General features: G+C 42.7%; 1 protein-coding gene and 2 pseudogenes across 1 annotated transcript in view; 2 read left to right on the forward strand and 1 right to left on the reverse strand.

Moving 5' to 3' along the window:
• TULP3 (TUB like protein 3) overlaps nt 1-23503 on the forward strand; it is an 86753-nt gene extending 63250 nt beyond the window's left edge. The window contains exons 3-11 of the mRNA XM_019660988.1: nt 7506-7665; nt 8365-8541; nt 15520-15686; nt 16009-16206; nt 17714-17826; nt 18606-18717; nt 20749-20847; nt 21252-21423; nt 21997-23503. Coding sequence (XP_019516533.1) covers nt 7506-7665; nt 8365-8541; nt 15520-15686; nt 16009-16206; nt 17714-17826; nt 18606-18717; nt 20749-20847; nt 21252-21423; nt 21997-22130 — 1332 coding nt within the window. The 3' untranslated portion in view covers nt 22131-23503. The remainder of the gene's footprint in view (nt 1-7505; nt 7666-8364; nt 8542-15519; nt 15687-16008; nt 16207-17713; nt 17827-18605; nt 18718-20748; nt 20848-21251; nt 21424-21996) is intronic.
• On the reverse strand, nt 12897-13541 carry LOC109392485 (dynein light chain Tctex-type 1 pseudogene; annotated as a pseudogene).
• Nucleotides 16830-17539, forward strand: LOC109392486 (40S ribosomal protein S2 pseudogene; annotated as a pseudogene).
• Nucleotides 23504-23705: the final 202 nt, after the last annotated feature.

Raw genomic sequence — 23705 nt, forward strand, 5'->3', positions numbered from 1 at the left:
ATCAGTCACTGGCTTCTGGACGGCCGCTCACTGCGGCTGCTGGCCGCTCACGCTGGCTGCTGGCTACACACGGTAGCCCATGGCAATCCACTGCCACTGGGGCTGCAGCCTACGCCGTTGCCAGCGACTCACAGCAGCCCAGCTCCAGCTTGAGCTGTTCTTCAGCATCTTTGCTGTAGAGGGCAGTGTCACTGGCCCTCACATGTGGGATCCGAACCTAGGCCCTCTGGCGTCCCAAGCCAGCTCCCAACCATCGTGCCACTTGGCCGGCCCGCACCTCCTCTTTATCCATTCATCCTTTGACAGACACCCAGGCTGCCTCCACATACAGCCATTGTAAACAGTGCTGCAATGAACATATGGATGCACATGTCCATCTGTGAACTGAGGCCGGATGCCACTAGTACTGGACTTTGAGCTACTCAGAAGGAGGTGTGGGACATACCAAAGTCAGATGCTGCTTCTTTGGGGTTTGTGAACCTTTGAGAGACTTTAGGAAACCATTAGTCAAGACAGGCCATTTCTATGGAAAAGCCACTTGAGTGGGCTTGGGTGGGGTGGGATCTCAGAATTACCAGGTCAGGGCAACTGGTGTTAGCCAAGTTGATGGAGATTCAGATATGGTGGCTGCCTGTGTCTGCACACTGGGAGGGGGGAGGACTCAACAAAGAAACAGTGGATTCTGCCAGCACTTTTGTCTGAGAGAAAGCTGCCTGCTGCCCTTCCAGCCCGTGTCCTGCAGCCAGACAAGTTCCTCCCTGTATGTCCCTGGTGCCTTTCAAACTGCTGCACCAGCACTGGAGCTCAGAGCTAGTGAGTCCATACATGGTCCCTCTAAGAGTGACACTTAGGACTCCAGCAGCCCTCCGTCTCACTCAGTCACAATCGCCTCTGGTTTTCACAACCAGAAGTTGTGGGGGCTTCTCTTCCCCACACTGGAATGCTGAGCTGGGGAGCCTGGTGTGGAGCTGGGACTCCTCACTCCTCTGGGGGGACCTCTGCAGCCAAGATATCCTTTCTGCTTTTTAATCATCACACGTGGGTGTAGGACCAGCCTGTTCCGTGTTTCTGTCCCTCCTACCAGTCTCGAGGCAGCTTCTTCTATATGTCCTTAGTTATAGGACTTCTGTTCAGCTAGACTTCAGGTGACTCTCAGTGATCTTTGTTCGGTAGTTTGGTTGTAATTTTGATGTGGTCATGAGAAGAGGCAAGCATAACGTTTACCTACTCTGCCATCTTGACTAGAAATCTGATTATTTTATTGGACTAAGCCCTTTGATGGAAGCTCCCTTCTTTCCCCATCTAATCTCCTCTATTTCCTCATTCATTTTGGCATCACCATTTAATATTTTGTCCTCAGGATAGTAGGGGACATATTACGGGATTCTGGAGAAGATGGACTCTTTCAGTTATATTGGGAAAAGTCATGACGCATTTTTGCAACAGATGGCACTAGTTCATTTTTGGAAGTACTAGAGTCATTCGCATCTATGTTATCGCTATGTCATTTGACAGCTGACAGTTCTGGCTTCATTCTAAACAAATATTGAGTGATTTGGTTGAGTTTGGATATTTTACAACAAGTTGAAGATGGAAGACCAAACTCTGCATTTTTGCCATATTTTACTGTTTTACTTCCATAACGGGAAGAATGTGTGTCAAGCTTGTGAAAAGTTGCATAAAGTTTACAGTGACAATGTTCTACAAGAACATCAGTGCCAATGATGGTTCACAAAATTCCATGCTGGTGATTTTGATCTCAGCAATGCTCATTCAGGGAGGCCCACCGAGGTTGATGACAAAATAAAAGCATAGCTCGAGTCAAACCCACGTTACACAACAGGAGAGATTGCAGGAACATTGAACATTCATCATTCAAGTGTTCACGACCACCTGAAGAAGCTGGAATATGTAAGCAAGCTCGATATTTGGGTTCTGCATGAACTCAAAGAAGTTCATTTGACAGCGCATATAAACATCTGCAATATGCTCGTTAAACATGAGGAAAACTATCCTTTTTTGAAGTGACTGATAACTGGTGATGAGACGTGGATTGTTTACAACAATGTGGTGGGCAAATGGTTTTGGTTCCGACGTGATGAAACGACATCAAAAGCAGACATTCATCAGAGGAAGGTTATGCTCTCAGTGTGGTAAGATTTTAAAGGTCATGTTTTTTGAGCTCCTACCAAGGAACCAAACAATTTGAATGTGTACTGTCTGCAATTGAATAGTTTGAACAAATCCATCATCCAGAAATGTCCAGAGCTTGTTAATTGTAAAGGAGTTGTATTCCATTGCGACAACGCGAGACCACACCCAAGTTTGATCACCCGTCAAAAATTATTGGAGCTTGGATGGGATGTGTTGCCATACCCAGCATACTCGCCTGACCTTGTGCCGTCAGACTTCCACTTGTTTCGCTCTCTTTAAAACTCCTTGCATGGTATAACGGTCAATTCAGATGAGGCTGTTTGTAAATCAGCACCTTGTTCAGTTTTTCGTAAATAAAGATAGGTCCTCGTATGAACGAGGAATTATGAAGCTCACTAAAAGATGGCAAAAGGTTTTTGAACAAAACGGGCAATATATCATTGATTGATCTTTGTTCTTTATATAAATAAATGACCTTTGTAAAACATAGACAAAATACGTCATGTCTTTTCTGACAACCCAATAGTTCCATTTCAAGGAAATTGGGAAATATAAAGGTTTATTTCACGTGGTACTCAAATCCCTGAAGGCCACATGTTTTAATTGCATAGAGGGCATCATACAGTCACCTTTGGTTCACTTCTTGACTCTGCTGATTGTTCCCTAAGTTTGTAAGGAGTCCGCTGTTTATGCAGCCTCATTTAAAGCATTCTTAGCTTTCTAGGGAAAGTACAACATAAATGAAATATTAGTTGACATTGTTACATTGAAATTCGATTAGTACCTCTTTTCTCCCCTGTCCATGTTATGTGAGGGTGATTAGAATGCTAAAAAATCAGGTGACAGTTTTCACCACATAGCAGTTTGCCCATGCATAAAGTTTAAATCTAGTTTGTTTTTTTTTCTTGAGTTGATAAAAGTGAGTTTGGTGTTGAAGGTGATAGGGAAAGGCTTCACCAGCTACCTTGGTAGGATCATTGTGGCCAAGAGTCTTGTTGACCTTTACAGGTCTAAGGATATCGTTTTGTCAGTAAGCCTGGCTGTAATGTGTGACATCTAGCTTTTTGGCTCCCCTCTTCTAGAACACAAGTAGAAAGAATTACCCTTAGGCACAAACCACACTAGTCTAACTCACAACCATCAGTTATGACACCAGACATCAGTTCATTAATTTACAATGAGAATTCTTAACTCTTCCAGTGTGCATTCATCTCCACTTTGTGTGATTCTTTATTCTTTGGAATATGATGCGTAAGAAGTTAATTTGAAAATTAAAAGGCTGATTGGTAAGCAAGGAATCAGAGGAAACAAAATTAGATAGTGCCGAGGGATATTTCATCAAGTCTCTGGAGAAGCCTGATAGAATTTTTTGTGCCCAGTAAACAGAATCCTTTTGTCTACCAGATTCAGCATTTCTCTGTCGTGGACAGGCTGGATAAACTCTGTCAAATTCTAGCTCTTTGTTTCCCCTTTTCTAGACCCCAATCAGAATACTCCTTTTCTACAGAACATTTTTTCTTTACATATGTTAATAAAATGGACTAGCTTTAGCTTGTGTTTTTGTTTCATCAGTTGGTTCACAGTTATGAAACTATATGAAACTAAATACCTGTGGCCACATAGATAAGATGTGGCAGTTTCTCATGTCTTTATACTTCATATTTACCATCTCTTCATGCAGGTTACATCTTATCCATTATATAGAACTTCTTAGTTGCTAGAAGAACCTTATCAGCAAGTTCTGTGGGGAGGACCTCATTATAATCTCCTATGTATTTAGTGTCCCTGGTACATTAAGTTTCATCTATTCATATTAATTCATGAATCTCAAAATAATCTCAAAAAACCCAAGTATTCCTTCCCAACTTGCTCTAAGTTCTCTATTCATTCTTCTTCTTTTTTTTAAAGATTTTTATTGGGGAATAAGGGGAGGGGAATAGTGTTGGGAATTGGGGAGAGGGACTAGCCAAGTTGTTGTTCTTCAATCTTCGTTGTGGAGGGTGCTAGTCGCCATCTGGCTTCCTGTCGACAGCTCATGGCCTCTAAGCTCAAGGTGCTGTTTTCAATCTTAGTTGCGGGTGGGCGTAGCCACCATCCCATGCGGGAGTCGAACCAGCAGCCTTGTTGTTAAGAGCACACAATCTATCCACTGAATGTGACCTACAGTGGCTCCCCTCCCAAGTGGTCCTGGGGCTGGTGCCCCCAGTGGCCAGCTTCAAAACGAGCTGGAGCATTACCCAGCTGCCTCCAAGTATGACACACCCAAGGGATGAATTGGGCACACATCAGAGTCCCACTGAAGTAGATCCTGCTCTGTAGGGTCAGCCCTCGCACAACAACTCTTCCATTGTAGTCAAGTCATCTTTACAACCAGTGAGCCCAAGGGTCAGTCCCTCCCATTGATGTTCAGTTATCAACCAAGGCTCAACTACAAGAGGAGGGCACACACAACCCATACAAGGGACACACCTGGAGCGTGTGGCTCAGGTGACCAGAAAGACTGCGCCACTGAACCCCACAACACACCTACTACATAAGGCCAGTCTACTAAGACCGGAAGACATAGCAGCCCTACCTAATACATAGAAACAAACACAGGGAGGCAGCCAGAATGGGGAGACAAAGAAACATGTCCCAAATAAAAGAACATATCAAAGCTCCAGAAAAAGAACTAAACAAAATGGAGACAAGCAAGCTACCAGATGCAGAGTTCAGAACACTGGTTATAAGGATGCTCAGTGATCTCAGGGAGAACTTCAACAGAGAGATAGGAAGCATAAAAATGGAGATGGAAACCATAAAAAATAACCAGTCAGAAATAAAGGATACAATAATGGAAATGAAGAATACATTACAGGGAATCAACAGTAGATTAGATAAAGCAGAGGATCCATCCAGTGATGTAGAAGATAAGGTAGCAGAAAACACCCAACCAGAACAGCAAAAAGAAAAAAGAATCCCAAAAATTGAGAGTTTAAGGGGCTTTTGAGGCAATATCAAGCATACCAACATTCGTATTATAGGGGTACCAGAAGGAGAAGAGAGAGAGCAAGTAATTGAAAACCTATTTGAAGAAATAATGACAGAAAACTTCCCTAACATGGTGAAGGAAATAGACATACAAGCCCAGGAAGCACAGAGAGTCCTGAACAAGATGAACTCAAAGAGGCCCACACCAAGACACATCATAATTAAAATGCCAAAAGTGAAAGAAAAAGAGAGAATCTTAAAAGCAGCAAGAGAAAAAGTTAGTTACCTACAAGGGAGCTCCCATAAGACTGTCAGCTGATTTCTCAACAGAAACTTTGCAGGCAAGAAGGGATTGGCAGGAAATATTCCAAGTGATGAACAGCAATGACCTACAACCAAGATTACTCTCTTCTAGCAAAGCTATCATTTAGAATTGAAGGACAGATAAGGAGCTTCCCAACAAGAAAAAGCTGAAGGAGTTCATCACCACCAAACCAGTATTACAAGGAATTTAAAGGGACTTCTTTAAGATGGGAGGGGGGGTTAAGGATGGGTGAAAGGGGAAGGGATTAAGAAGTACAAATTGGTTGTTATACAGTAGTCATGAGGTTGTAGGGTATAGCTTAAGGAATATACTCAATTATATTGTAATAACTAGGTATGGTGCCAGATAGGTACTAGATCTGTCAGGGTGATAGGTGGGAATGGGGTTGGGGGCAGGGCGATAAAGGTGAAGGCATTAAGAAATACAAATTGGTAGTTAATACAGTATGGGGATATATAATCAGCAATGCTGTAAAGATCATGTAAGGTGCCAGATGGGCACTGGACTTATCAGGGGGAATCATGTCATGGACTGTAGATGCCTGACCAATGCACTATACAACTGAAGCTGAAGTAGAATAATATTGAATGTCAACTATAACTAAATATATGGCATATATAGTCACGGGATGTGGAGTACAGCATAGGGAAGATAGTCAGTGGTATTGTAACAGCCATATAAGGTGTCAGAGGAGTAGTAGATTGGTGGGGTTATCACTTTATGAGGGGCTTAAATGTCTAACTATTATGTTGCTTTGTACACCTGAAATTAATTTAAAAAATAATGTGAAAAAAATAGTATATCTGTTAGAACCTTCCTTTCTATCTTGTTGGATTTTTTTTTCACAGTCTCTCATGCTTTTTTTTTCCTGACTTTTCTTACTACCATATTCTTTATCTTGCTTTTATCCATAGAGTTGATTGCTTTCTATTTGGAATATTCCAATTGCTATTTTTTTTCCCTTTTTGCCTTTGGCCCTAATTTGTTTGATTTCTAAATATGTAAAAATGGGTAAGAAAGCAAAACTTACTTCTCTTTTGCTAATTAAAAAATGAAAATATTTGGGGTTGAGAAGATAATAAGTTTTACTTTTTCTTTCAGTTACCAAAGAAAAAATTTTAAATGTAGAAAACTAGAAAAGAAAATAATCATCCATATTCTACCACCCAAAAAATATGGTGGTTTTTTTTTTTGTGTTCCTTTATCTTTCCCCCATGCATATATGTTTATATAGTTAAACTTATGATCATGCATTGATAATATAATTACTATATATTTTAATTTTTTTTAAATTGAGGAATTGGGGAACGGGAACAGTGTTGGGGAATTGGGAAGGGGACCAGCCAAGTTGTTATTCTTCAAGCTCAGTTGTGGAGGGCGCCAGTTGCCCTCTGGCTTCTTGTCGGCAGCTCGTGGTCTCTACGCTCAAGGTGCTGTGTTCAATCTTAGTTGCGGGTGGGTGTAGCCACATCCCATGTGGGAGTCAAACCAGCAGCCTTGTTGTTAAGAGTGCACGCTCTATCCACTGAGCCATCGGGTGACAGTTCAGCTCAAGGTGCCGAGTTCAATCTTAGTTGCTGGCGGGCATAGCCCACCATGGAACAGGCAATCTTGTTGTTACACCAGCTGAGCCATCCTGCTACCTGTTGGCAGGTCAGTGGCAGCTCAGTTCGAGTGCAGCGTCACTGGCCCATGTGGGAATTGAACCAGCGGCCTGCTGCTCAGAGCTCGCACTCTTAAGCTAACTCTTAACCAACTGAGCCACTTGGCTGGCCCTACGATATATTTTAAATTGATTTGGATCATGGTCTCAGCTTGGCTAGGAATGCATTAGTATCACTTAAAATTATATATATATATATATATATATATATATATATGTTTTATAATGATTTATTGAATGAAATGAATGAATCCTTGCCCCCTGTGTGGGCCTCAATTTTCTCATTTCTTAAGTGGTAAAATTAATTTACAAGAGGTTTTGTAAGGATCAATGAAACACTGTAAATGTTCAAAGTAGCTAGGTCTGGTCATAACTGTCACAATATTTTCCTAGAGAGCATTGCTGGAGAAGAGGCAGAGGAAAAAGCGCCTGGAGCCTCTCATGGTACAGCCCAATCCAGAAGCCAGGTTACGCCGATTAAAGTCAATAGCTAGTGAGGAGCAGACTCCTTTGGTGGAACCTCAGACCCCTCACAGCAGTGTCATCTTGCATGGTGGGTATTCACGCAGCATCTCTAACTGCTGGGGTACAGTTTTTACAAACCTTAGAGAAGGCAGGCATCTTAGACAGACCAAAGAAACAATAATGGTGTCATTACTAGGCTACCTTCATAAATTATTATAATCAAATTCTGAGTCTTTCAGTTAGAATAAAAGCAATGGTCTAATCAGCAGAAGATACCTTAAAGTTTATGTCCATCCTAGAACTGTTGTTTTAGATGCCAAATGAATTACTCCAGGATAGCCTATTTGAGGAGCTTGTAGTCTTGATTGTTACATCATGGCAGAGTTAATCTTGAAGCCAGGAGTAGGTAGAAAGCATCCATGAGATAGGACTCATCATCTGAGATGATGAGGGGAAGGAAGTGGAATACGATTAAAAGCCTCTAAGTCAACCCCCCTGAGCTATTGGCTTGGACAGGATTTGAACTTTGGAGGACCTACTTTGTTTTCATAGTCTCAATCTTAAGTTTCTAAAGACAGCATCAAGTACATTTTACTTTAGTAAGAGTCAGAGCACGTATATAAAATGAACATCAGTCCTGGATTACTCTGTTAACAAATATCCCCATGGATGTTACGGAAAGAGAAGTGAAATGGTTTGGGCTTCTTAATTCTCATCACATACATCAAACCCATGCAGCTAAATAACGGGTTCTACTTTCTCTTTCGCCTTTTCTCGTGGCCCCTAGGCATTGACGGCCCAGCTGCTTTCCTGAAGCCAGATGCTCAAGATTTGGAAACCAAACTTCATGTTGTCTCAGCCGGCTCTTCTGCTACAGAAGAGGATACCGAAGGAAGTGTTGATGGCGAAAGCAGTTTGGACACTGCTTCCAAGCCAGATCTTCAGGAGATTCTCCAAAAACACGGTGAGGGTTGGTCATAGTCTTCAGGCATTTAATCATCTTAGTCATTTATAATCTTTTTCTTTACTATCTTTCATTGTTGGTTAACAATCTAGATGACACAAAATTGCGTGTAATGTGGCTTAGGGCTTTACAGAGGCGACAGTATTAGGCATCTTTGACATCTGAGAATTGGTCATCGTCAACAATAGTATTTATCCTATTGCCTGAGAAAAATAAATCAATTGAATCAAAGGTAAAATATCAGCAGCATTAGCTACTATATATGACTCTTTCTTTCTTTTTGATGTTTTTAGTCCCTACCCTCTTCCTTTGACAAGGTTGCCACTTGACACCCCTACTCTGCCTCCATTTCACAGTTTTATATTGATCTAGAGATACAGGGAGAGATAAACAGCCAGCTTAATGGAAGCACAATTTGAATCAAAATAAACTTCAGCTAATACTTTTTCACCTGGAGCCTACTTTCTGGCAGTTGGAGTTACCATTTCCATAAATAGTTCTATATATTTCATAGGTTCTTTTTAGTCTTTTTTTCCTTCTTAGAAAAATAACTTTATAGGAGAAAGAATTCAGTGTCCCCTTTTCAAATGAGAAGACTGAAGCCCAGTAATGAATAAATATTTATTAGATACCTACTTTGTAATAGGTAGGTATTGCTAGGTCCTCTGCTGTATGAAGATTTACAACAGAATGGTAGAATAGATGCACATTAAAACAAATGCATATACGAGGTGTGATAAAAAATATGGCGAATGCTGCTGCCGAATGCCATCCAACAGAAAGGCAGGGATCTTCAATACAGAAAGCGGCACATTGAACCTTAGTAGCAGTGTGTGACAAGTTTCAGCTTATTCGGTGCAGTCAATTGGGTGTGAGCTACGGCTGGGAGAAGGTGTGTTTTAAAGTGTGCTGTAAATCATCCTCCATCATGACAATGCTCCGTGTAATACATCACTTCTGGTATACAGCAATTTCTGTCAAATAAAAACATTATGGTGTGTCCTCATCCACCTTATTTATTTTTTTTAAAAGATTTTTATTGGGTAATTGGGGGGATGGGAACAGTGCTGGGGAATTAGGGGAAGGGGAACAGACAAGTTGCTGTCGTTTTTTGTTCTTCAGTCTAGTTGTGGAGGACGCTGCTTCACTGGCCCAAGTTGGCACCATCATTGCGCTCTTCCCTGGCGAGGCAGATCAGTCGCCGGCTTCTGGACGGCCGCTCACTGCGGCTGCTGGCTGCTCACTGCGGCTGCTGGCTACATACGGTAGCCCATGGCAACCCACTGCCACAGGGACTGCAGCCTATGCCGTCGCCAGCAACTCACGGCAGCCCAGCTCCAGGTTGAGCTGTTGTTCAGCATCTTAGCTGTAGAGGGCAGTGTCACTGGCCCTCATATGTGGGATCCGAACCGGGGCCCTCTGGCATCCCAAGCGAGCTCTTAACCATCGCGCCACTCGGCCGGCCCCCTCATCCACCTTATTCACTGGATCTGGCACCATGTGATTTCTGGCTCTTCCCCAAAGTCAAAATGATTCAGGACAACAAGGCAGCCACAACAGCGCAACTAAAGACTCTCACGAAAGAGGACTTCCAGAACTGCTTCAGAAAGTGGCAAGAACGATGGTGTAAGTGTGTTCAAAGTGAGAGGGAGTATTTTGAGGGGGATTAATAACAATGTCTTTTACTGTAATAACTTTTTTTAAATTTAGACAGTCACCGTATTTTTTTTACCACACCTCATATTCATTTAGAAATATGTACTGAGTATATACTATATGTCAGCCATTGTTCTAGGGACTTAGGATACGAAAGTAAATAAGGTTCCTGACCTCATGGAGCATTTATTCTGATTGAGGCTTCATGCACTTAAATTGAGGTTTCATGTACTTAAGTATTAAGTAGCCAAGAGAGCATGGAGAGGGTTGCCTAGCCCAGAGTTGAAGGTTTGGAAAGCTTTCCAGAGAAAAGTGACGTCTAAGCTAGAGCCTGATGGAGCCGGCCGAGTGGCACATTGGTTGGGAGTTGGCTTGGGACGCCAGCTCTGAGCAGCAGGGTCCCGGTTCGGATCCCACATTAGGGCCAGTGACGCTGCGCCCTCTAGGCTGAGATGGTGAACAACAGCTCGACCTGGAGCTGGGCTGCCATGGGTCGCCAGCAATGGTGTAGGCTGCAGTGGAGCTGCAGTGGGCTCTCTCGTAAGCTACCATGAGTGGTCGGCAGCCGGCATGAGCTCCCAAGAGCCTCCATCCCGTGGCTGGTGACTGATCTGCCTCACCCGGGAGGAGTGCGGTGATGATGCTAACATGGGCCAGTGAGGCGACGTCCTCCACAACTAGACTGAAGAACAAAAGGACAGCAGCTTGTCTGTTCCCCTTCCCCGATTCCCCAATGCTGTTCCCCTCCCCCAGTTCCCCAATAAAATCTTTTAAAAATAAAAAATGAAAAGATAAGCTAGAGCCTGAGGCAGGAAGAAGTGGCCAGTTCAGAAAGGCTGGAGTTGACAGTAGGACATGATAAGATTTGGAAAGGAAATATAGAGAGAGGAGTCTAAAGAGGTAATTAGGCTCTTAATTAATAGGACATTATAGGCCACATTAGGAATTTGAACTTTAAAGAGTAATAGGAGCTGATGAGGGTTTTTAAGTGAGAAGTGACATAATCAGATATGAGCTGTAGAAAAATTACTGTGCACCATAAAGAATGAATTGGGAGTGGGGCAAGCCTGGAAGCAGGAAAACGAATTAGGAGATGGTTTGGCTTGTCCTAGCGTTATAATGTGGTGTATGCAAGAGCAGAAAACGGGAGAAATAGAATTACACTGACGGCAATGAAAAAGGGGCAAGAAAGGCATCGCAAGGCGGTGATGATTCAGCTGAGCTGTGAAGGATGCATGTCCTCCTGTGCCCTGGTGTCGTGTGGAAGCAGCTGGACACAGACGTTTTGAATGTCAGGCATTTGGCATGCATTATTTCAATTAATATTTATAACAGTACTTTGAGGGGTTTATACATATTAGTTTCTCTGTTTTACATATAAGAAAATTAGTTATCAGAGACTGAATAATTTGTTAAGTGGTAAACTTGGGCAGAAGAAATGACATGTGCAGAGGTGTCAGGTCTGCAGACTGTGACAGGTGACCAGGGTGTAGGGGTGGCAGAGGCTGCTGAGTGGAATGGATTGGAGCCAGCGTGCCTGGTTTGCATCTCAGCTCTGCCACATCTGGCTGGGAACGGGCAAAACACCTTAACTTTCCTGCCAGTTCCCCTGTCTATAGTAAGAATTTGACCTTGGTACTTCATATGACTTTACTACCACTATTACAACAAAAGAAAGAGCAAAGAGAACTTCCAGTTTAAACGAAAGCTAACTTACCCTAAGTCATCCAGCTAAATCATGGCAGACCTAGACTAGACTTTCTGATTCTTAGTCTAGTTCTTGATCCCTTACTGTAAATACCAAAGTGCCCCTTTTTACCTGCCCTACTAAGTGTCTGCTGTGTTCTTTCTCAGAATTGGCCTTTCTGTGCCAGATGCATTAATGCCTTTCATGTCTCAACAGGTTGCATCTTGACCTAAAACCCATCAAGTGCTCTCTCTTGATTAAGATTCAAGAGGTGTCAGCTTGGCAGGTTATGACCCTTAAGTGGGTCCAATTTGCTTGTCTTACAAGTTTGAGAGAAATCTTTGATCTCCATCTTAAGACACATACTCACAGAAACTCAATTCTTGGTATAAAAATGGCATTTGAAAACATAGTACTAAGTGAAGATATCCACATGATAGTGAGATCCCAAGAGTTTTATGCCTTTTTGCTAGCAAAAAAGGTTACTATTTTAGAAAACAAAAGAAAAAATGTCCTTTATAAACCAAAGAATTGTTTTATAATAACTTTATTGGGCTATAATTCACATGCCATATAATTCTTCTATTTAAAGTGAACAATTCATTGGTGTTTAGTATATTCGCTGAGGTCTGCAACCATCACAGTCAATTTTGGAACATTTTCATGACCCCACAAAAAAACCTCATACCTGTTAGTAATCACTTCCCATTTCTCTCCATCACCCGCACCCGCCCTAGCAACTTCTGATCTCCTTTCCTTCCATCTCTGTGGATTGGCCTATTCCCGGTATTTCATACAAATAGAATCATACACTATGTGGTCCATTATGACTGGCTTCTTTCAGCTAGCATAATGTTTTCAAGGGTCATCCACGTTGTAGTATGGGTCAGTACTTCACTCCTTTTATTGTTTTTTTTTAAACTGGAATAATTTATTAACAAAAAGTACAAAGTATGGAAAATTAGTATACTTGAATCGTTTCAGAGAGTAGAGAAAGTATCACGCTAGCAGATTTCTGTTTTTAGCACCTTTGAACAGAAATATTCAGAGTGAAGACAAGTGGTAGCCAGGCCTCTGACCGACCACCTATGGTGAGTGAGTCCTCTTGACTTAGGGTGTGCAGCGCATAGAACAGTGCAGTCACCTAGGTTTTTCTCTACATTTTGAGAGTGCACCAAAGAACGCTTAAAGAGAATGACAAAGGTGTTCACTGAATCATGGCTGGTGGTTAGAAGATGGAAGAGAGTTGCTGAGACAAAGGAGTAGCTGGCGGGCGGACGAGGAGCTCAGATGGACAGTCCGAAGGCGCTGACGATGCAGTACATGGTCTTGTTCTCCCATCGCACGGTGCAGCTCCCGTCAGTAGAGCTGTCCCAGAAGCAAGAACTCGCCGTGTGTAATCCTGCTCCATTCTTCTGCATAATTACACAGGTCACAATGTATTTAAATGGTTTTCCCAGCTTGGTGAGCTGGCTTAACGTTTGCTCCACTACATTTGTGGTCCACTGATTCACTTTGCTGTGCTGGTAGGCGTTGCCACCAATTGAACCTTCTATGGCCCCTTTCACAATGTTGCTCACTTCATCAACAACAAAAGCAGTCTCTTCTGCAGACTGAAAGTCTTCCATCTTTCCGCCCGCGCGTCGCCTCTGCCTTCTTGAGTAGAGCGCACTGCACCGGCGCTGGTAGGGCCCGCCCCTAGTGCCCTTTTATTGTTGAATAACATTACGTTGTGTAGATATGCCATACGTTATCTTTTCATCATTTGATGGACACCTGGGTTGTTTCCACTTCTAGCTAGTATGAATAATGTTGCTATGAACATTCATGTAAAAGTTTTTGTGTGGAGATATGTTTTCACTTGAGATTTTCTAACTGGCCTTTGCCTTATCCTTGAATGTCCTGGAGAAAAGCTAACACCAATTTATTTTGTTAACTATGTAAAAATAGATCTTCGTTGTCCCTCTTCTGAGATGGTTGAATATGGGCAGGAAACGGTTTGGAGAAAAAAGCCACACTGCTTGTTATAAATTTATGATTTGGTAGCTACTTTAACTATTATATGAGGTATAATGTCACCATGCAGACTAAGGAAAAAAAAGAATTTAGTTTTGGTCTTAGTTCTGCCTCTTTCTCTTGGGCAAATGACTCTCACATGTAAATATGAGTACCGTACTTCCTTTATAACACACATCACGTTTTATTCTATGTCTGTGTTCCTTTCCAGCTACTCATAAACAAACAAGAAACAAAACAAAAAATAAGACTACCAGTGTCTCCTCCTCAAACTCATATAAATACGAGGATAAAACGAAAAAATAGGTTTTAATCAAACAGTTGTTAATTTTCTATAAGAGGTGCTTCATAAATCCAAGGTAGTAGCAGTTCAGATATTCCCAACTCAAATTAGTTAATTAGACTAAAAATGAACAAAATGCAGGGAAAAAAGTGACTGATATAGAGAACAATGGATCATTGAATTTTTTTTATTGTGATAAAAATACATAACATAAAATTTGCCATTTTAAACATTTTTAAATGTTCAGTTCTGTGGCATTAAGTACATTCACATTGTTATGCAACTATCGCCACTACCCATCTTCAGAACTTTTTCATTATCCCCAAATAAAATCTGTACCCATTAAACAGTAACTCCCCATTCTCCTCTTTCCTCAGCCCCTGTCAACCACCATTCTACTTTCTGTCTCTATGAATTTGACTATTCTAGGTACCTCATGTAAGTGGAATCATACAGTATTTGTCCTTTTGTGTCTGGCTTATTTCACTGAGCATAATGTCTTCACGATTCATCCATGTTGTAGCATGTATCAGAATTGCATTCCTTTTTAAGGCTGAATAATATTCCATTGTATGTTTACACCACAATTTGTTCATCCGTTCATCAGTTGGTGAAAATTTGAGTTGTCTCCACCTTTTGGCCATTGTGAATAATGCTGCTCTGAATATCAGTGTACAAGTGTCTGTTTGCATCTCTGCTTTCATTTCTTTCGGGTATATCCCAGAAGTGAAATTGTTGGATCGTATGGTAATTCCATATTTAATTGTTTTAGGAACCACTATGCTGTTTTCCACAGTGGCTGCACAATTTTACAATGCACAAGGGTTCCAATTTCTCCACATCTTCACCAACACTACTTTCTATTTTCTTTTTATTTTCTTTTATAATAGCCATCCTAATGCTTGTGAAGTGGTATCTCATTGTGATTTTGATGTGCATTTCCCTAATGACTAGTGATGTTGAGCATCGTTTCATGTGCTTAATCTTCATTGGAGAAATGTTTATCCAAGCCTTTACTTATTTTTGAATTGGGTTGTTTGTTTTGTTGAGTTGTAGGAATCTTTATATATTCTAGATATTAAAACTTTATCAGACACATGATTTGCAAATACTTTTTCCCGTATACCTAATGTTTTGAAGAGCTAAATTAGGGTGGCAGCAGTGGGAAAGGAAAACAGGATGTATTTGAGTGAGAATATGAAGAAAGAATTGTCAAAACTTGGATAAAGTAGCTGTTTTAAGTCAGAATAGTTTTAAGCAAGAAAATTTAAATTCCCTTTGGTTCAAAGATTTCTTTTTTAATCAGTTTTGTTGACAGTTCTTCCTTCTCTTCCAGGTATCTCAGGTAGTTTGAACTTTGATGAGGAAGAAACTGATGGAGAGGAAGAAGGAGAAAAATCAAGATCTCATTCACCATATTCAGAGGCAGAGAAACTCAATTCTACCTCCAGCCAGAAATCAACCATAGTATGTAGCTCTGAAAGGTCTTCCTTTGGAGCTAAGGTAACTATTTCCCAAATATATTTTCAGCATTTAAATACCATTATTGAATGAGGTTGCTTCAAAAGATTTAAGCTCAAATTTAGACTTAAAGTGCATGACCTCTCTAATTTCTTGTGTGTCAAGCCAGCTATTGTGAAGCTCTGTCCCATTTTTGTTCGTAGCTCCTTCATTATTCCCAATGTTCATATACTTAACTTCTCAGAAGCCTGAAGACATGGGGGTAAATCAGTAAGTTATTTTATCCATTAAGTGTTTCTCAAAGAGAATAGGAAGTGTTCCGACCCCCCCCCACCCCTTTGCTCATGTATGGCTGTTCTTTCAGGATACTGGAGCTGCCGGCACTGCCGCCCAACAGCCTGATAACCAGCTGGGAGAAGTCGAGAACTTAGAGGACTTTGCTTATAGTCCTGCCCCTCGAGGCATCACGGTCAAGTGTCGGATAACAAGGGATAGGAAAGGAATGGATCGGGGTCTCTTCCCCACTTACTATATGCACTTGGAAAAGGATGAAAATCGGAAGGTATGAGAATTGATTCTTAAGACACATCTTGAGAGGGGAAGAATGTGGTGGGACTAGATTGTTGATGGGTCTTGGGACAGGATAACACTGGCTTCCGGCTGCTCACGCTGGCTGCCGACCACACATGGTAGCTTACGGCAGCCCACTGCAGCTTCACTGCAGCGTATGCCGTCACCGGCGACTCACGGCAACCCAGCTCCAGGTCGAGCTGTTGTTCACCATCTTAGCTGTAGAGGGCGCAGCGTCACTGGCCCTCATGTGGGATCCGAACTGGGACCCTGCTTGCTGCTCAGAGCTGGCGTCCCAAGCCAGCTGTTAACAAACGCGCCACTCGGCCGGCCCAGGATGAAGCTTTTTAAAAAGTCACTGGAGGTTTTAGCGATAAGGTTGTAAATAATTGTATAGAGAACCAAGCCAGCAAATTTAGAAAAGTTTTACAGTGAGTAAACCCTGACAGTGAATTCCAAGAAGCATTACGAGGGTTAGGAAAAGGAATAAAGACCCAGGGATTGGTCTTCTCTGAGGAAACACCAGTGCTGCAACAGGGAGAGACTCCGGGCACCCTGGTGGGACGCCTCGGTGACTGCTATCTGGGGTGGGAGTTGAGGCCACGGAGCAAGGCTGAGGACAAGTAATCGATGCCCCTCACCAAGCTGGGTCGTCTGGTCAAAGACATGATCAGGTTCCTGGAGGAGATCTGTCACTTCTGGCTGCCCACCAAGGAATCTGAGATTATTGGGTTTTTCTCCCTGGGGGCTCCCCTCAAGGATAATGTTTTCAAGATTGTGTCCATCTGAAAGCAGACTCATGCTGGCTAGCAGACCAAGCTCAAGGCATTTGTCACCATTGGAAATTACAACGGACATGTTGATCTGGGTATTAAAGGCTCCAAGGGGATGGATACTGCTATCGGTGGGGCCATGATGCTGGCTAATTTCTCCGTAGTCCTCATGCAGCAAGGCTCCTGGGGGAACAAGACTGGCAAGCCCCAAACTGTCCCTTGCAAGGTGACTGGCCAATGTGGCTCTGTGCTGGTGGCCTCATCCCCACTACCAGGGGCACTGCCATCGTCTCAGCCCCTGGGCCCAGAAGCTGCTGCTCATGGATGGCATTGAGGACTGCTACACCTCAGGCACGGGCTGCACTGCCACCCCGGGCGACTGTGCCAAGGCCACTTTTGATGCCGTCTCCAAGACCTGCTGTCTCACCCCAACCTCTGGAAGGAGACCATGTTCACCAAGTCTCTCATCAGGAGTTCACTGACCATCTTGTAGAGACCCTCACCAGAGTCTCCGTGAAGAGGCCCCAGGCCCCAGCTGTGGCTACCACATAGTTTCATACAAGAAGAATAAAGTGAATCAATTCTGTTTTTCAAAAAGAAAATCCAAAGATTTGACTGCTTGGTACATGATAGGCATTTGCTAAACGTTTGCTAAGTGACTAGATAGAAGAAACCATGGCGAGTCTCTTGATTTCACTTTTAACTGACATTTTTTTCTTTTTACAGATATTTCTGCTGGCAGGGAGAAAGCGGAAAAAGAGCAAAACATCCAACTACCTTATCTCCACTGATCCAACAGATTTATCTCGTGAAGGTCAAAGTTACATTGGCAAACTCAGGTGAGAGCAGCCTTGTATCACTGTCCTGTTCTTTCTGATACTTTTATTCCTGTCATAAAAAATAATATACATGGAGCCACTTTAAAATGGAGCTGGAGCTGCCATCCCGGAGGAACTGCCTTATATGTCTTATGCCTCAAACCTTTGGAATGTTAAAACAGGGCAAAGTAACCTTTGGACCAGGCCTAAAGCAACACTGTGTCCCTAAGAACTATTTGCAAGGATAACAAGAAAGCAGATATTATGACTACTGGACTGATGACTACCAGACTGAAAATTAAAAACATTGTTTAGAATTACTGTCACCACACTAGCTTATCTGCACCGATAGAAATGCCTGCTTTCAACTGATGCAGTTGTTCCCTTTCCCTTTCTCATAAACACCCCTTGCCTCTGTCTCCTAATCAGAACACTATTTGTGTTTCTGCTTGAATCAGTGCTTCCTGAATAGCTGTTCTTTTTGATCTCAAATAAATGCTGGTTGCCTCTCACTTTGGTCTTTTATTTTTAGGTTAACACTGTACTTGCACAACAATCCATATTTTTTTTCTACAGTGAGTTTGTAATGAAGTTGTAACCTGAAGAAAACACGTTAAAAGAAAATCTAAGTCCTTTCTTTGTTTTAATGAGAGATCTTTGAAAAAGTGATGGTGAACATTTAGACATTTGGAGAACAAGCAAATAGGCTTCCACTCTGTTACATACTTGTATGTCTCCTAGATTGTGTTTGCATAAGTGAAAAATTAGATCATTATGGTGTCATTTTCTTTTCACTCTAGGTCCAACCTCATGGGGACCAAGTTTACAGTTTACGACCACGGTGTCAGCCCCAAGGCCAGAGGCCGGGTAGAAAAGACCCATACCCGGCAGGAGCTGGCAGCCATCTGTTACGTAAGAACCACACTCCTTATGTGCTGTTTTCTTTTTTTTTCTTTTTTTTTTTTTTTTTTTTTTTTTTTTTTTTTTTTTTTTTTTTTTTTTTTTTTTTAGTTTTTTTTTTTTTATTGGGGAATTGGGGGGATGGGAACAGTGCTGGGGAATTGGGGGAAGGGGAACAGACAAGTTGCTGTCGTTTTGTTCTTCAGTCTAGTTGTGGAGGACGTTGCTTCACTGGCCCAAGTTGGCACTATCGCGCTCTTCCCGGGCGAGGCAGATCAGTCGCCAGCTTCTGGACGGCCGCTCACGCTGGCTGCTGGCCGCTCACGCTGGCTGCTGGCTATAGACGGTAGCCCATGGCAACCCACTGCCACAGGGGCTGCAGCCCACGCCGTCGCTGGCGACCCACGGCAACTCAGCTCCAGGTTGAGCTGTTGTTCAGCATCTTAGCTGCAGAGGGCAGTGTCACTGGCCCTCATATGTGGGATCCGAACCGGGGCCCTCTGGCATCCCAAGCGAGTTCTTAACCATCGCGCCACTCGGCCGGCCCTGTGCTGTTTTCTTAATCTCCCATGTCCTGCCTGTACTTCAAACTTAATGTAACCAACTCCGAACTCGTAATCTTCCCTCCCAAGCTTGTTTCTATTCCTGTGATCCCCTTTTCTGTTGCTGGTATAATTTTCTCTAAATATTCAGATTTTCATTTTTTATGAATTGCCAAGTTCAGTTATTTTTTTTACTCTCTTAAGGTGTCTTGACTTATCTGCTCTTCTCTCTCCCGAATGCCATTGTATTAACCCAGACCTTCATTCCTTCTTACCCACTGGCCAGAGGTTACAATAAATTAGAAACTGGTCTCTCTGTTTTTAGCCTTTTCCTGTCTGGTCCATTCTGTACTGCTGCCAGATAAATCTTCCTAAGACAGAGCTCCAGTTAAGCCTGCTGCGCTTCTCACCATGTATGAAGCCCTAACACGTTAGCCTTCCTTTCTGGCTATTCTGTGGCACTCTCCCTGTCCTGTTCTAGCCCCGTAGCCCTCCTGTCGTTCCTTTGCTGCACCATGACCTTCCCTCACCTGAGAGCCTCCCCCGCCCTTTGCCAAATCACCTGATGTCATCAGGGAAACCTTTCCTGACCACAAGATGTGGTTGACATTCCTCTATGACATCCCCATGGCACCCTGTGCTTTCTCTTGAACCCAGCTTATACTTAATAACCTCATCAGCATGAACCTTCTCTACCAGTTTGTAAATTCCTACTCACTGCTTCATCCACACAGATTCGGGGCCTGGCGCGTGTAGCAGGCATTCAGAGAGTTGTGGAGGAAAGGAGAGCAAGAAGGAATTAACCCAACTCAGCTGTTGCTTTATCCCAAAGCCTCAACATTTCTTCAGTTGTAATTAATCTCATTATTTGATTCCTGTGAGATTTTATCTAAGTGACTGAGAACCATTTGACGTAACACTTTGTAATTGTATTTTTCTCTTAGCTTCAGAATCAGTGAAATATTTTAACTATGCATGACTGTCGTGTGTGTGTGTGTGTGTGTGTATATGTATATGAATACACACACAAACATATCCACCTCCTTAATGTGCTTATTTTGTTCATATATGATGTGCCTGGGTTGACAGGCATTTGAGGTTTTTGCCTCCTGATACAGCTTATTTAATTTACACTGTAATTCTCATTGTAGATCATATAGCGCCATGCCCTCATGGGAAATAAATATTTATTGATTATGACAAGATTGGATGGTTTGCTCATAGTTGTCTCAAAGTTCACTTAAGATTAAAGAATAAGAGTAAAGTTTCGAGCCAATAGAATCTATTTTAAATTCAAGTGTTCAAATTAGGTTTAAAAAGAGGTGTAGCATCCCTTTCCTGGTCTTGGTTCTCTGTCTCTCTTTAACTACAGTAATAATAAAATAGCTTTTAGTGCTCTTGACATTGTCAACAGTTTACATGGCCAAGAAAGTCTGTGCCAAGAATGTGTTCTCGTTTTCCTTTCTGTTTCCAAATCCTGTCTTATTTTCCTATCTTCCAGGAAACAAATGTACTTGGATTTAAAGGTCCTAGGAAAATGTCTGTGATCATTCCAGGAATGAACATGAGTCATGAACGGATCCCATTTCGGCCACAAAATGTGAGTAAGAACATATATAATCAGCAAAGGACTCTAAAGGACAAGAATATACAGAAGAGATAAACTCCCAAATCATTGATTCTTCCCGAGCCCCAGGCTAGGGTGTTGTTCATACTCTTGTTTGGGAGACCGTCACCCCAGAACCTCAGAGTAAGTGCAGTCGCAGAGCAGTGGCTGAAGCACTTGATTTGCAGCCACTTAGTCCACACAGAGAAACTAGATCATCTGTATGAATCAAAACAAAGCCAAAAACAGCTGGCTTCATTTTTGGCTTTTTTTGTTTCTGTTTTCCCTTTTCTGAAATGGAGAACACTCTCCCCTACTCTACCTTCTCCCTCACAGAGTTGAGAACAAATAGTTTTCTATGGTTCTCAGTACAAAGTAATGATTTTCCTTTTGAACAGGACCATGCAAACCTGCTTTCCAAGTGGCAGAACAAAACCCTAGAGAATGTGATTGAGCTGCACAACAAAGCGCCCGTCTGGAACGATGACACCCAATCTTATGTCCTAAACTTCCACGGCCGGGTCACTCAGGCGTCTGTGAAGAACTTTCAGATAGTCCACGAAAATGACCGTAAGCCCACAGGAAGGGCTAGGTGGGAAGAGGAGGAAGGATGTCCTTCCACGGCGGGGAAACGAGCACTTCCTATCATTGATGTTCTATGGTCAGGAGAGAATTATTTAAGAAACGATTTCTTTGGAAAGACACAACAACAGTTTTACAGTAAAACTTCTGAACTGCTGTGTTAAGAACAGAAGAGTGTGAGAGGTTTCTTCCTGTGGCCAGTCAGAGAAGCCTTAGGAGAGGCTGTTTAAAGGGAAGCAAATGCAAATGACCTCACTCAGTGAAGGGTCCTTTGTGCCGCCAGCCCACAGGCTGTGCTGTTCCCAGCAGGCCACTCTTGACTCTGCTCTCCTCTTACCCTTTTCATGCTGCTGGTCCAGAGTGGTCTCCCATTCTCTGTCTGGAGAGGAATCAGAATAGAAACGTTGCTCGTGCCTCTTTCCATTCTAATAAAAGTTTTCCCCTTTAATGAGACCTGCTGATTCTGACCTATTGGGAGGATTTTTTTTTCTGTATCTTAACAGGCTTTCTCTCAGTACAACCCCATTATCTTCTAACGTCCTGTTTCCCTTCTGTTTCTAGCTGACTATATAGTCATGCAGTTTGGACGTGTGGCCGATGACGTGTTCACCCTGGACTACAACTACCCGCTGTGTGCACTTCAGGCCTTTGCCATTGGGCTTTCTAGCTTCGACAGCAAGCTAGCGTGTGAATGAGACGCAAGCACGTACACGTGGGGCTAGGCTTCTCACCACAGACCTCTCAGGAGCAGATGGTGGCCTCCCTCTGCCCTCGCCCCAGCATATGAGACAATCTGCCCCTTTTGGAATGATCCCTGAATGGGTGTATGTGTATATATGTGTGTGTATATATATGTGACACACACTTCTCTGGGTGTCACAGACATGGTCGAGGATTACAGTTTAACTTAGGTGAGGGATTAGTCAAAGCACAGGGAGGGTCTTGTCCAGTGCACATAGGTGACTCCCGATGTTATTGCCTAATAGATCCTGTACTTTGAGAGTCAGATTTCCTGTGCTTGGAAACTTGAAGCTAGAATCAGGTTCTAATGATTAAATATTTGGGTCTCTTTTTTGGAAGACGTTTTCAGAGAGTTCCCTAAATTGCCTTTAGTCTCCAGGTCTGTAGACCTTTTCTACAAATGGCCAGGTAATCTCTCTTAAAACTACTTCGCTCTGTCGTTGTACTGCAAAGGCAGCCATGGTCGAGTCATGAGCGTTTGAACACGTGTGACCACCTGCCGGTGAATATTTACAAAACCAGGCAGCAGGCCAGGTTTGGCCCATGGGCTGTAGTTTGTCAGTCTCTGCTTCAGGTATGTCTCTTTCACCTCTGGACTTGGACATCTTCCAACATGGGCCTGTGGCCATGAGATGATATGAGTGGGGAATGGATGTCTCCAGGAAGCAGCAGTCCTACAGATTGGATCTAAAGAGATCCTCGGCTACATTCACGGTTATGTAGCGTTACCTCGTTTTGGTATGATGGTTTTTAGAGTATCATCTACCACCAGAACTGGGAAACCCAAAGTCTGTGATCATTTTAAGTCCACATAGGTGGCTTAATTTGGCTATCCTACCCAACTTACCCATGGGAGAAGGCAGTGTCAGCTACTTCACCTACCATAACAGAAGAACTTATGCTCACTAAGAAACAAATCTAGAATTGTCTTTATCAGAGGGAGTGTGGTATTTGTTTCTTAGAGCTAGCTTGTTGTCCCCTTGGGGCTTAGAAGGTACTGATGTCACAGGGCCCCACCTCCCTTTCTTCCCCCAAAGCAGATTGGCTGGCACCAATCTCAAAGTGGCTGTGGCCAAATTTGTAATCAATGAAATGAGAATTTTATATAATTGTCTTAAATTTGGTTTAGGCTGAAAGCATAAACTCAAGAGATGACTTAGTCTAGTTAAGAATGAGAATAATTTGACAGTTGCCTTCATTTTCAACCCAGGAGTGCCTCCCACAATTGTATTATTATGAAGCCATTAGTATAGGGCAGCAGTTCTCAATCTGTGGGTCGCGACCCCTTTGGGGGTCGAATGACCCTTTCACAGGGGTTGCCTAAGACCATCGGAAAACAAAAAGATATTTACATTACGATTCATAACAGTAGCAAAATTACAGTTATAGAGTAGCAACGAAAATAATTTTATGGTTGGGGGTCACCACAACATGAGGAACTGTATTAAGGGGTTGCGGCATTAGGAAGGTTGAGAACTGCTGGTATAGGGGGACACACACACCTGTAGACCATGTCAGAACTGAGAGAT

Source organism: Hipposideros armiger, unplaced genomic scaffold (assembly GCF_001890085.2).
Source record: "Hipposideros armiger isolate ML-2016 unplaced genomic scaffold, ASM189008v1 scaffold_332, whole genome shotgun sequence".
Classification (NCBI taxonomy): Eukaryota; Metazoa; Chordata; class Mammalia; order Chiroptera; family Hipposideridae; genus Hipposideros; species Hipposideros armiger.